The 14,965-nt window shown below is 42.3% G+C and overlaps 1 protein-coding gene across 2 annotated transcripts in view; it reads left to right on the top strand.

Annotated features, from left to right (window-relative positions):
* Nucleotides 1–6,426: 6,426 nt before the first annotated feature.
* Nucleotides 6,427–14,965, top strand: part of slc16a2 (solute carrier family 16 member 2) — a 28,187-nt gene continuing 19,648 nt past the window's right edge. For both annotated transcript variants that reach the window (XM_086023760.1, XM_086023758.1), the window contains exon 1: nt 6,427–7,327. In XM_086023760.1, the coding sequence (XP_085879886.1) occupies nt 6,913–7,327 (415 nt within the window). In that variant the 5' untranslated portion in view covers nt 6,427–6,912. The remainder of the gene's footprint in view (nt 7,328–14,965) is intronic.

Raw genomic sequence — 14,965 nt, 5'->3', positions numbered from 1 at the left:
CCAGTCAGCCTCCTTTTCTTCAGAACGGACACTCCCCAGTCTGAAGTCTTTATTATTTAATTTCTATTTAATTTTTATTTAATTATTAAAAATTACTTAACTTCCGTCTACACAAACACACGACGTGCGTTGGTCAGTAGAAGGCCTTATCGGCACGCTATATATGCACACATATATATATATATATATATATATATATATATATATATATATACATACATAAGTAAAGTATTTTTTAATAATTAAATTAATCAAATAAAAATTAAATAATAAAGACTTCAGACTGGGGAGTGCCCGCAGTGGAATCTACATTGTTTAGGCTGTCTGTATTATTGCACAATTAAATCATTTTTTTTTTTTACTCTGTAGCTGAGGAAGCGGTATATGCAGTAAAGACAAGAAAGACAAGTCAAATGAGAGCTTGCTTTGTGCAATATACTTTGCACAGTGACATGTGGTGAGGATCATGGCTGGTGAGGCACAGATAGATAGATAGATAGATAGATAGATAGATAGATAGATAGATAGATAGATAGACAGACAGACAGACAGACAGACAGACAGATAGATAGATAGATAGATAGGAGTCATTAGTTAGGTTTACAAATTTATAAGCCAAACAGAGTTGTGTATTTGCTATTCAAATAATCAGCATGATGTTCAAACTTGTTACTAGTCTATTTGACCATATGGAGTGTTGCATATTCAGCAATCTAGAGGGAGCCTATCAGGCTAATCCATCCATGATCCAAACCGCTTGTCCGCACAATACACTATATATTTTTCAATTGTTGAAAAAACAGATTTCATTCTGACCTGATGTTTGAAGCTGATTTTTAACCCCCCGATATAGCAAAAAATCTTAGGTCACTGCTAACATTGCGGTTGTTGTTATGTTTTTCACAGCAGTTATTTTGACTTAGTCAAATAGTGAACAGTAAGACAGATACAGTTAGCAGGATTATGCCAAAATTCCATAACTACTCATTAGAACTCATAAAATATTTGGTGAGTACCTGGATCAAAGGGCAGATACAGAAGTAACCTGCCAGCAATACTCTTGAGTAATTATAGTATATCTACGCCACTCAGCATTTTTAGCATACTAAAATTGGGCTCCAGGACTTTCAAAGCAGGTAAGAGTTTCATCAGACTTTGGGAAAAGAGAAGCCTCAGGACACGAAGAGAGGGAATGTGACCCAAAAAAGGCTTGGCCTAAGTGCTGAATCTTAAATAATTGAGCTTGACAAACTATACAAAGTACAGTGTATGTTCTTTCTTTGATTTGATTGTTCATGATTCGATGGTTGAATTTAATCTACAGAAAGAAGAAACCAGGGTTGAAGTCTTGAATCTTAAATTACTTCCCTTCTACACTCCTTGTTCTGGCATAATCAAGGACAAAGAATGGTTGGTCATACCAGGATAAAAGTCGACCCACCTCTCAAAGTTGTGCAATAATACAGACAGCCTACACAATGTAGATTCCACTGCTGATATGGCTGTTTAGTCTTCACTGAATTGCCCACGAGATTTCCCCTGTTCAAGTCAAATTTGATTTGCTAGTGAGTGAAATTCTCAAAGTCGAAACGGAGAGCGTTTACTATGTATCATATGATTATTCTGCCAGTGGACAGCACAGCCTCTTGATGTTTTGTGCTTTGTCACAAACTTTGGTGCTATAAAGCCCCTGAGGAATAGAGAGTGAGTCATGCAACTACAAATAAAAAGCAGCCTGCCAGTGCAGAATTCCACTCCCACCAGTGCGGCATGTTTAAGCACGTTGCACACACTGTGCCATCATAACCATTGTGCGATTGTAAATGCTGTTACAACACACACTCATGGAACACATAGTCATGGAAAATTATCCAACCTTTTTCTTAATGCCGTGAACGTCAACACTCATGATATTGACCTACACCCACTGAGCAAGTTCAAACCAATAAATTCCCATCGACTGTGCTCATCTCAGGACTTCGATAATGTCTGAGAAACGTGTGGGCCTTCTACTTTTGCTAGACGGATACTCATTCCCCTTCTACAAACACCTCTCAAAGGATTTCACTATTCCCTTTTTAACAGGAAGCTCTCTTATTGGCTTTAGCCGATCACCTTTGACACCACATTACATTGAAAGAGAAATCCCAGGGTAGTTATATGTGACCAGCCTTTGCAAAGATACGTGAATTGCTATTTTAAGATCTCTCTCTTTTCTTTTTTTGACTGTGGGTCCCAAGTGGACAATGCTGTTTCGCTATTTCTGAAAGAGCTGAATGGTAACATGTGACCATGATGATGTCGCGTCCCCATCTAATGACTCATTTGTTCAGCACATGTTTGAATGAGGCGGCGTGGTGGTCGACTGGTTAGCACGTCCGCCTCACAGTTCAGAGGTTGTGGGTTCGATCCCGTCCCCGGCCTCCCTGTGTGGAGTTTGCATGTTCTCCTCGTGCCTGCGTGGGTTTCCTCCGGGTACTCTGGTTTCCTCCCACATTCCAAAAACATGCATGGTAGGTTGATTGGACACTCTAAAATTGCTAGGTGTGATTGTGAGTGTGGATGTTTGTCTCTGTGTGCCCTGCGATTGGCTGGCAACCAATTCAGGGTGTCCCCAGCCTACTGCCCGAAGACAGCTGGGATAGGCTCCAGCACTCCCCGCGACCCTTGTGAGGACAAGCGGTATAGATAATGGATGGATGGATGGATGTTTGAATGATGTTGAATAAAGGAAAAATGCAAGAGACTCGAACATTTTACAAAAGGGCTGGTTAAATTCATATTACTCACAGTTTAATGTCTAACTGTCATGATAGTCTGAACGCAGTGTCTCACCTAAATGGTTTTAATACAGTACAGGTAAGCCCAAAAGCCCCTGGCTGGATTTTGGATTTTTTTAAAAATTGTTTAATGGGCATCTTCTCCTTTCGTTTATTTCATTTCGAAAAAACTGTTATATTCATGCCAATTTTGATGAAACACAATCTTTTGCACCAAAACATGATCTAGAACATTCTAATCAACTATTAATTGAGCACCTTGTATAATACAGTACTGGGAAGAGTATGAATCATTTGTATGTGACTGCTTGCCAAAATATGAGATAATGAACATAGAATTAAAAAAAAAAAAAAGTGTTATTTCCAGCTACCAATTAACCTCTTTCTTTCTTTTTTAAATGCAATGACCACTCCAAATTGAAACTGTAGAAGTGGTTTTAGTTGATATGCTGGCACATACTTGTGCTTTGCCTCAGACGGTAAACAACTTGTTTTGTCACAAAGAATAAAATAAATTGGGTGGCTCTGTTGTATGTATAATAAAATGTTTCACTACCTTACAGACAACACTAATGGGTTAAGGCTTAGTTACACGCACTAATAATCTAATCAGAAGTTTAGGGAACATTGGCAAAAATGAATGCTGAAAAACGAAATGGTCTGTTTAAGTATGAACATGATGTGATTCACACGCTTTGCCCTTGCAGTCAGCAAATGTCAACATGACTGAACACTCCTCAGAGTGTTACGTTATGATCATGCCTCCAGTAGTACAGAATCTACAGCCAATATAGAAAGTGAACACACCCTGATGTAAAAAAAAATATTCAAAAAATTGAGCAAGAACAAATCCTTGGAAAAAAACAACAACAACTTGACCTCTAATCTGTACAATACAATGGATGAGGAAACAAATCTGTTAGGGGAAAAGTATATAAAAAACTTACACTGTACATGCAATAAGAAGACTCATTTTACTTCTATGTGCATTGAATCCGTTGAGGTTGCTCAAGGCCCAACAACTCACGCTGACATTTTCTGTCATTGTCTGTCATTGTCTGCAAGTAGAAAAGCCAATGGGCATCTTACAGTGCCAGTTAAACCACATATAAAATGGCTATGATCGATGTTTCATAGTGGACTTGTCAACATGTACAGAAATAAAAACATGATTTCAATATATTTAATATTTGCCTCTGCCAATGTTTTGTGTGGGAAAACAACCTTGGAACCCAACTATGCTGCACATTTATGCTGTTTTAGCCTAAGCAGAACAAGCAGTAATAAAATGAATCTGGGTTTCTGGATGTTAACAGCACATAAATTGACAGATTTCTACCCCAATAGAACGACGAGGTCAGAGTTTCTTGGCTTGATGAGCGTGAGCAACCCTTACACAGAGTTGCAGCACCTCTTAGTGGTAAATACGTCTTACTGTTCAAATCAATAATTGATGAAAGCAGCGCATTGCATTTATTAACTACTGAATTAAACAGGACTAGGAAACTACAGAATACAAAATTGGGTCCTAAATGATCACTTAATGCCTGTGCTGGGAACAAACGACAGTGCAGAAATTTGACAACTGTCAAATTGACAACTGTCATGGTATACTATACAAATTTTGCAGGACTTTTTATTTCTCACATAATTGAAAACATCATGTTTCATTCTATTGTATTCTCCAACCGTTCATGTAGACGATAAGAGAGGGAGTGGGTCCTTTGTTCCAAAATTGCAGGGTTGACCTAGTTTTTTTTTTAACCCCCCATTCCCCCGCGCACACACACACACACACACACACACCCACACTCCCACACGCGCGCACACACGCACACACGCCCACACCCACGCACCCCCAACACCCCCCTCCACACACACGCTTCCTTATTTTACTTGATTTGATATCACAGACGCGTAATTCTGATTAGTTGGAGCGTTAACGTGATCGACAAACTGCTGATATGACAACAACAAATGCTATGAGAAAGCTGAAAAAGACATGTAACGTTCCGAACTGCGCAACAATCTGACTTCCAGGCACGTATTTAAACACGATTGCTTCAGCTAGCATAACTATTTGGTTGTTAGCTAATAATTAATGCCTGGGAGGAGCCAGGCAAGCTAACGTGCTTGGAATCCGCCGAGACACGTTCGTGTCTGTTCGTAAATCCGAAAGGAGCCGAAGTGTCATCGTTTCCTCAGCCCAGCCATTGGTCCTCGCCGTCGGGAATAAGACGGGTATCGATCCGATACCAGGTTGGTACCTGTATCTATACATTTGGTGTGTATAGATACAGGTACCGATTATTTTCACTCCTTAAGATTGGCGCATCATGCATTTGGTAAATCCTAATGAACTTCCGCGACCTCCAAGTGTTTTTCTTTCTTGCAAATTACTTTAAAAAGGATTTGGGAAAAGTATATAAGTAAGTACAAAATCTGTATTGATTTATTGTTAACATGAATGTATTTGTTCACTAGCGATAGTGTAACCCTAGCAAGTAAACAGCATCTCTTTCACAGTTATTGCTTAAGGGATTTTATATTCAACAAATGGATGGAAGTTTTCCAAATTTGCCACTTCAACATGTACCTTCCGCTACGATTGGCGACGGACATGCACCTAAATGTTTTTGTTGCTAGGTTGGTGTGTGTGTGTGTTTTGGGGGCACATACTATGGAAGCCTCTCCTCAGGTGTATGTTTGGGGCCACCGCCCCGTTGGCTCCACCCTCAGCACACCCCTGAACCAGCGTGATTGTGCAATAAATACTGGACATGCGGTTCAAGTGAAGTTTCCTAGATTCTTGTTTCTGGCAAGGGAATTGGGTAAAATTAATTACGGTCATTATAAATATGAAGACTTTGCTGATGCAACTGTATTGCTTTGTAATAAACTAATGGGGGAAACAGGTACTTGTTATTGATATTTCACCTTTATTTCTTTGTTCAGCCAGTTATTTCCTCGTAATTAGATGTTAGAATTATGAGGAGACCAATGGCGGAGCCAGAACGTGGCTAATGGGTGGGCCTGGAAAAATCAGGGTGGGCCTGAATATTTCTCTCACTGAGCACAATCCTCCTGTCCTGACACATCGCATATTCAAATAAAACCACAAACCGAATAATATGAAGTTCGGATATTCCTTAGACAACCGTAATTATGCCATTTTTAATATTCAACAAAATAAAAAAAAACACAACGAAACAGTAATTCAAAAAGAATTCAATAATAATTTACCAACCATTTAAAAGTTTTTTTTTCTTTTCATTAATCCCACTGGGTGGGCAGTCTGTCAATCTGGGCCCCGCCCCTGGAGGAGACTAAAGGTTCTCCAGTAAACCGGTGCACTCCACATGTTTGTAATAAGTTGTGTGTTTACACAATACACTTTTTTTTTTAATTTAAATTGTGGTGTATTGGAGACGAGTGTCTAGCAACGCACAAACACAATCAACTAGTTTCCCTCTTTGGTAAAACATCAACAGTGAATGCCAAACGGGCGAAAATGAAAGTGAATTATCGAGCTCATGGCATTGATATCGACTCATCAACACAACGACAGTACAGTATTGATATCGATGTTTGTATCGATCTGTCTAAACCGACTGCCAGGAAAGGAGGGCGTAAGTTAGTTGTTGAATGACTGCCCTACCGGCGGCCGTGTGTCGGTCCGAGTGTGGACGGGACGAGGCAGCCTGTGAAATATACTCACACGAATTAGTCCCATTTTGCTCGAACAGTTTAACTTATGACAGCCTTCGTCGCGTTGTTGTGGGGGACGAAGTGGTGCCCACAAGACGAGGTGCTTGCAGGTTGGTGATCTGGCAGGTTCGGTGATCGATGAAGCAAAAAGTGAACCCGCTCTCTTTCTGCGAAGACTTTTCATTTGTTTAATCGTAGAACACGACAGCGGCGACTTTTAATTCCTGGATGCATAGATTCAGTCGTCTTGGGGCTTTATTTATTGACGCCGAGACCGTGGCAGCGTATAGGGTGCTTGTCGGCCACTATGTTTTGAAAGGGAGCCAATCAAATCTGCTATTCAAATCCACGCTTATGTCAGTGACCTATATCTCATGCGTGTGCGCCAAGAGCCCGCAGTCACCTCAACGCTAGACCAGACAGCATGGGGACGAACGGGGTAGACAACCAGGCTCAGCCGTCTAGCGGGGTGTCCGGGGCGGAGCAGTCAGCCGCCGGTCCGTCGGACGAGCAGGGCGATGCTGCTCTAGAGTCGGGGTGGAAGAAGGATGAGCGTTCAGCGGAGAGCGATCGTAAACTCCCCGAGGAGGACGGCACCGTGCAACTGATCGAGGCTGGATTCAAGCCGATCTCATCATCGGCTCTCGAAACGGACACGGCGGAAATGCACGGCGAAGGATTCGCGCCGCCTGAAGGAGGTTTTGGCTGGCTGGTAGTTCTGGCAGCCACCTGGTGCAATGGGTCCATCTTCGGGATTCAGAACTCTTTTGGCATCCTGCACATGATGCTGGTGAGGGAGCACGCAGACCCCGAGGACAAGGCGTCTCAGTTCAAAGTGGGTAAGTAGGACACATACATTGATGCTGTGTACATTCAATCACCAGTCTGACAGGAGATGTGGGTCGCCCTGCACTTTAAGTGCGTCTGCTAATAAACACACAACAGGCCTATTAAATGGCGTATCACCCCTAATACATGATTGGCATTTTTGTGGATCATTTCATCATGGCAATCTCCCCATGAGTATCTTGCGTTGGTATTGGACAAGGTTGATATTTCACAATAATTATCCAAGACTGGCATCACAAATGGGGCTTTGGGCTTTCACTTGCATAGCGCTTTTCTACCTACAAGGCAGGCACTCAAAGTGCTTCACACTGACTCGTCCTTCACCTAATGATGACAGCATCAGAAGCGACTGCGTATTCAGTATGTTGATCAAGGACACTTCGACATGGTCGCAAGGGCCGGGGATTGAACTCACAACTTTTAGGTTGGGAGACAACCACACTACCACTGAGCCATGTTGCCCACCAATGATATATAGTGTATTTCAAATCCAAGATAAAGTTTTCACATTCCAAGTAATCCCCATGGAGTCCAAATGCACTTTCCCAGCTGTGCCCTTTGAACTTAGGAAGACGGGTAAAAAAAATCCACACAGAGCCAGGTGGCATTCGTCAGGGAGGTTGCTCCAGCACAGCAATGTTCTTGTTGGCCAAGAACTATTAGATGCTGGATAGATGTGTTGTCCCGCCACAATTATCACCTCTTATCGTGCACTGAACAAAGCAAATGCTGCAGGATGTCTTTGTAGATATGCGGGTTGATCATCTGGCCCTGTTGCAAGAACTCGCAGAGGACGGTGCTTTCTTCAGCCTTGGCAACGTGGGATGATTCCCTTCAAGGCTATGCTGTTTCAAGTTATATTGTAGATTAAATACCAAGTTTTAATTGTGTTTCTTAATCATGATTTGATTTCAATATAAATCCAAATGATTCTGATTATTATTTTAGTTTTTTCCGTAATTGTCCATCCCTAGAGTTTGGTCACTGAATCATACTTGAAGATCCTTTGCTTTTCCTAGCGAGTCTGGTCTCATTGCTCTCATCAGCACACACTCTGTTTATTGCTGGACGACCAGCCACAGAGGATATGTAGATACAAGCATGTGGGGAAAAAAGTTCAATGGCCGCTGAGAATTTAGGTCAAAATGACATACTCCAGGATGATTCCACTGCGGGGGAAAATTTCTAGTTTGCGTTTGAAATATATCTTTTGTGACACCAGTCCTGGAACATTTCTGACACAGCTATTACATTGTCCAAAGTGTGGAACTTTTTAGTATTGGCCAAATGCATTCATAATGATTTGGTATTGTTATTATAATTTATTTATTGCCAGAAAGTACTAGGTGGGAAAAGGTTTGGCAGGACATGTCTGCTTTGTACAGGAAATATGCTATGAAAGTTTGTGATAATTACATTTCCAGGAATTGACTTTGGTTGGGTTAAGTTCTTCATAATGCTTGCCTCCACTGGAATCGCACCATTGTTTCCCCCTCTGTTTACCTGCATGCTTCTGGTTTATGTAACAGGCTATTGACAATGTTGACCCATGTTTCTCAGGGTCTAACGCCCTCCTGATGCTTTTAAGGAATTTGTGTAGAAGTAAATTAAGTTCACAACACAAGACTCTTGAGGACCTGCTCTTTGAATTTGTTCCAGACTGGATCTGCAGTCACAAGTAAAGGTTAAGGTCAAGATGCAGGAAGAGATTAAGATCTTTAGGCCGTACCCCGGAACAATCTTGGCCCTCCGCCATCAGCGCGAAAGCAGTTACAAGTGGAGAAAGTCTAAGATGGGGGGCGTTTCATGTGTCAGCAGGTCGATGTCTTTCATGGCAGCTTTGTTTCAGTCTGGCCATAAGGCCAGAGAAGCATGTGAACTTATGAGTTGCCTGTGCCAAAGCAAGACCTGTTGTTCCTTTCTGTTAAAGCCAAGATATTCCTCATAATCTAGGCCAGGAAAACAGATTTCGTCTCCCATTTCCAGAAGTCCCTTTATATAATCTTGGTTGGCCAGTGTCCAATGTGAAGGGATTAATTTCAACCCCACCGTAGTAAGAACAAAACAACCCTAGTATGAATAAAACAAGAGTGCCAGATCTTATCTGCAAAAAAAGAGGTTTTCCACTGCTTAAGAACTGTTATGCGAGCTCATCTAAAACGTCTTTCAGCACCATCTTCAGCGGATACTCGAACTGCTACGATTTGATAGTGATTGGTCTGTACCTGACTCACAAGTTAATAACTTTGTGTTTGCATTTATTACTGGGAATATTCTGGTGTTTTGTTCTCTTGTGTACTTTTCTTTTTTTTTGTATTTTCTTTTTTTGTACTGTTACGGCCCACGTTGAGTTGGCCGTTTAAGTTGTGTGTGTGTGTGTGGGGGCTGGGGGTGCGTGTGTGTGCGTGCTTCCCCCCTGCTCTTCCCTGATTGGTGGCCTTTGTCACCAGTTCAGCCATCCAATCAGAGCAGGGGAGAGTAACCAATTGTGTCAATTACTTTCAGGTGTGTTCACCAGCAAGCAATTAAGAGGGACTTGGTTGCTGGTGGACTGGGCTGGCTGCGAGTGATGTGGTCAGTCCTTGTTTGTTTTTTTTTGTTTGCAATGGTTGTCTTTTGTGTTAGTGCATGTTTTTCATTTACCCCTTCCAACTCTCACACCTATTTTAGACCCCTCCTCCTTGCCATCTTGAGGAGGGGTCGTAACAGTACATCATCATTTTAGTGAAAAAGGAATCTGAGGTAGAACACTAATCATTATGGGATGCTGGTCATCCTTGGATCTGTAATGACCAGGGAACGGTGTCAAGGAGTGGTGTGGTGGACCCAAGAACATGACTTTGAGACTGGGGGTAGGTGTAGGTTTAATGATATGTGACAAAAGACTTGGTTGGAGACGCAGGGCAGGACAAGTCGGGGAGAAGCAAGGCTGGATGAGACGGGGAGAGCAAGGCTGGACGTGACTGGGGGAGCACTGAGAACACAAAACCAAAAAAAAAACACACCAACACAGACCAAACATGACAGGATCATTTTGGATTTAAAAAATGCGAATGGAAATGAAGGAAATAGAAGCAGCCCTGTATGGGTAACTCTTGCCAATGCAATGATAGTCATTGTTAAAAGTAAGATAGACATTTTAAAAAATGGAAAAAAAATGGACATAAGTGTTTTTCACAGGACAGCGATGATATACTAGTATAGATGTTGTTATTGTCAACCATCCATCCATTATCCTAACGGCTTATCCTCACAAGGGTCGCGGGAGTGCTGGAGCCTATCCCAGCTGTCATCAGGCAGCAGGCAGGGGACACCCTGAACTGGTTGCCAGTCAATCACAGGGCACACAGAGACAAACAAACAACCGCACTCACAATCACACCTAGGGACAATTTAGAGTGATCAATTCACTTACCATGCACGGTTTTGGAATGTGGGAGGAAACCGGAGTACCCGGAGATAACCCACACAGGCACGGGGAGAACATGCAAACCCCACACAGGAAGGCCGGGGCCGGAATCGAACCCAAGGCCTCTGAACTGTGAGGCGGACGTGCTAACCAGTCAACCAACATGCTGCCGTCTTCACAACCTTTATTTGGTAAATGCATTGCAGAACACCGATAGAGGTAATCCTTTGCCAGTCGTACTAAGGTCCTGTGCGGTGTGCAGAGGTCACATGCAATATGCTGACATTTTGTGTTATTGTGTGCTAAAAAAGACATGAAAAGCAGTCCTTTGTTGATCTGAACAGAGGTCTTATGATATTTGCTGATACCTCATTGTTTTTTTCAATTTTGTTTTTAGAGGCATATCTCCCTGATAACTTTGGTTTAATTCCAAATTTTCCAACTCCAGTGTGTTGGATTTAAGAGTTGCCTCTGTTAAATTGTTGGATTTTTCTGGACTGCTATTATGTTTTAAACAACAAACGGGTGGGCCGTTCTTCTGTTACTTGCAGGTGGTCTGGTATTTCTCAGGAGTTACACAATGGCATGTAAGAGGTTTCATTCCTACTGTGCCAACTCATACAACAGCCGTGCGATGTGAAGGTGTGTATTTAGCTGTACTCTGCTCTGTCAATCACCACATTGGAGGGAAGAACAAAAACATCATGCGTTTGTACTCAGTGGGGAGGTGTGAGGAGGGACCATCTTTTGAGTTTTCTTCGGCCACTCTGGCTTTCTCCCGCATTCCGAAAACCTGCATTTTAAGGTTAATTAAACACTCTAAATTGTCCAAATGTGAATGGGAGTGTGAATGGTTGATTGCAGAGCTGGGCACTCGTCAATGCTATGAGTTCCTGTCTATATTTCAGACCCGCCCGCTCGGTCCAAGTCAGCCAAACAGCGTCGAGAACGGACTTTACTGGTACCACGTCACGCGCAGGTGCCCCACTCCTGACAAGCAGCCAAACAAATAAAAAATAAAACAGTGTTGTATACATTTCGGTCTCACAGATGCAATGACGTGACCCATTTAGTCTTGATTTCACCGATCACGCATGTGTCTGTTGTTTATATTTGATATTTTTACTTTATTTGGCGGCGTCTACTTGTGCAACGCCTGCGTGTGACATGAAAATTACGATCTCGACGCCGATTCGCTGTTGCCGACGAGGGACAGACTAGGACCACGTGGGCTAGGGGTCAGCAACCCGCGGCTCCAGAGCTGCATGCGGCTATTTCATCCTTATGTTGCGGCTGCGCCTGGCTTGGGAAAATAAATTATAAGTGTCCAATTGAAGTGCATGTTGTTTGTCTCAAAAACATGCATCGTGGGTTTTCTCCGGGTACTGCGGTTTCCTCCCACATTCCAAAAACATGCATGATAGGTTAAGTGGACACTCTAAATTGCCCCTAGGTGTGATTGTGAGTACAAATGTTTTTTGTCTCTGTGTGCCCTGCAATTGGCTGGCAACCAATTCGGGGTGTCCACCGCCTACTGTCCGAAGACAGCTGGTATAGGCTCCAGCACTCCCGCGACCCTTGTGAGGATAAGCCGTTAGGATAATGGATGGATGGATGGATGGATATATCTTCATTTTACATGTCAAACAGTGTTTTTGGCTCTGTGTTTTCTTTTCCGTGGAAACCGGGTCGAAATGGCTCTTTGAGTGTAAAAGGTTGCCGACCCCGGTTATAGACAGTTAGACGATGCCCAGCTCTGGGATTGTTTATACTTTATGTGCCTCACTTGTGTGCAGGCAGCATAGGTTCAGTTCCCACTCAGCAATGGCGTGTATGGATGTTCATATCTTTATGTGCACTGTGACGGTTTAGGTAGTCTACCTTTTCCCCAAAGTTAGATGGGATAGACTCCAGCACCCCACAATCCTGAACAGGTCAAGCGTTGTTGAAAATATATGGATGGATGGGATTGGTTGCTATTGTTTAGCTAAAAAAATGTCAGCTGCTCTGCCCAGGACCGGCTAAAGCCAATTCTTGTGGTCTCTTTGGAATTTGCTTCTCTAACAAGTCTTTTGTCCTGCACCTCAGGCTGTAACTGTACCAGTAAATGCATAAGTATATACAAGTTGTTGTCTAAATGGAAATCAACCTTACATTGTTTGTTTTCCATTTGGGACTCTAATTCGTATTGAAATGCAACACAAGATGTGGCAATTTTTGGCCTTAGTTTCATTCCAATACATATGCAGTACTTGAAAAATGAAGTACCGGTTGTAGTTCACTTATAGGCAGAGCTGGGCATTTTACTAATGTCTGTTATGTCTGTTTATCGCCTACCGCCTACAACCGGGGTACCCTTCCGCCGTCTGTCCGCCTTTTTGTCCGGCCGGAAAAAATAGTTATCGCCTATTGACCGATTTGTCTATGATTTTAAACGGGCTTTTTTTTTTTCATTGCTGTTCGGACCAATGCTGCTGCCCGTCGCATTGCTGCTCGGTGTGTCACTCGCTGTCATCCATGCTGCAGGGCCGGCATTTCCTCCGGCGCTCAGTCTTAGGAAAAACGTCAATTCCACTCACCTGTTGCCTCACTCAAATCCGTCCCCCAAACAACAACTCAATCTAACAATACCATTGTTACCGAAACCTCTCCTCACCGCGAACATAGACTGTTACATAGACGGAAAAAATGGGCCTCCGACTATGTTTAGTCCGACTACTTTTTTAAGTTCCCCGTTTATCGCCTACAGAATGGCCGTCCGTCATTGGCTGATAGGAGGACCGATCCGTCACATAGGCAGAATGCCGAGCTCTGCTTATAGGAGGTATGCAGTGTTAAATACATTTTATACTCTTTTCATTTCAACCATTCGGGGTTCTGTCTTTGTTTTGAGCAAACATAAGGCACTTTTGTTTCTGCATTAGAGTTTCTGCTTGCTTCGGGGCTAATTTGGAATTTTGGCTTTGGCATTGAATTCCAGTGACGTCTCTAAGCTCGACCTCTAACTTGATTCCTTACATCAACATGCGTATAATCTCCTGCCACACACTATGTTAAGCGCACAGCTGATTTGACTTTTAAGATTTGCGTTTCAATGCTTGTCTGACTCAATTTAGCCCTCTGAAATACATGATTGCATTTTTTTTAATTGACTTGGACATGGTATGACTTCTGTTGACATCTGTATTTGATATACTTTATTCATGGTTGTGTTTCAAGGATAGGACTGACTTGTTCTTGATATCCAGCCTGAATTAGGACGCAAATACCCATAAATAATTTTTGACTACATGTAGAACCGGTTCCAACTACTGTATGCACTCTGACTCTGTGTCAGCACCAGTGTAGATATATAGTATCAGAATATTACTGTGTGTGGGTGTGTTCATCCTGGTTTCATGACATCACCAATAGGACAGGGAAATATATGCACAACCCATCCATCACTTGCTGATAGCTAAGCCCGATGTCATGAGAATCGAGAAGTATTTCACTTTTTTTTTTTTTTTTTTTAAATACTTATTTTGTTTTACAGTTGAACTGCTGAAATGGAATGTCCCTTAAAGTGGAAATCAACCCAAACACATTTTTTTTTTCAAGAAAGTTCCCAGCAGGCCTACTAGTTGAAACACGGCATTCTGAATAATATTGCGTTTGTGGAATATGAGTTAAGCAGAAAATCCACCCGTTTTTAGCCATCTCAGTGGGCGGCCATTTTGTCACTTCTGTCGACTGAAAATGACATCACAAGTGCTCAGGGCTCAGGTAACGACCAATCACGGCTCAGCTTCAGAAAATTGGTCTGCCGTGATTGGTCGTTACCTGAGCCCTGAGCAGTTGTGATGTCATTTTTAGTTGGCAGAAGTGACAAAATGGCCGCCCCCAGAGATGGATAAAAACTCTTATTCTACAAGTGCTATATTTATCAGAATGCCTTGTTTCAACTAGTGGGTTTGCATATAACATATTCAAGTAAAAAATGTGTTTGGGTTGACTTTCCTTCAAGTCATACCCTTTTGAATTTGATCAAGTGTAAGCAAAATATGCCGGTAAAGTCACAAAACAATTGTGACAAGATGTCTCATAAAATAAATGACATTGTAAACATAAAGATGTGTGAGGCACATGTGCAATGTGAGTCACCATTGCATTTCTTCTTCATCCACCCCACCCCCCAACATTATTTTTGCATCTTAACTTTGGTTAGTTTTTCCCCTTA

Source organism: Filicampus tigris, chromosome 2, assembly GCF_054856515.1.
Source record: "Filicampus tigris isolate MCC_2025a chromosome 2, RoL_Ftig_1.0, whole genome shotgun sequence".
Lineage (NCBI taxonomy): Eukaryota > Metazoa > Chordata > Actinopteri > Syngnathiformes > Syngnathidae > Filicampus > Filicampus tigris.
This window is presented reverse-complemented; position numbering and strand designations above follow the sequence as displayed.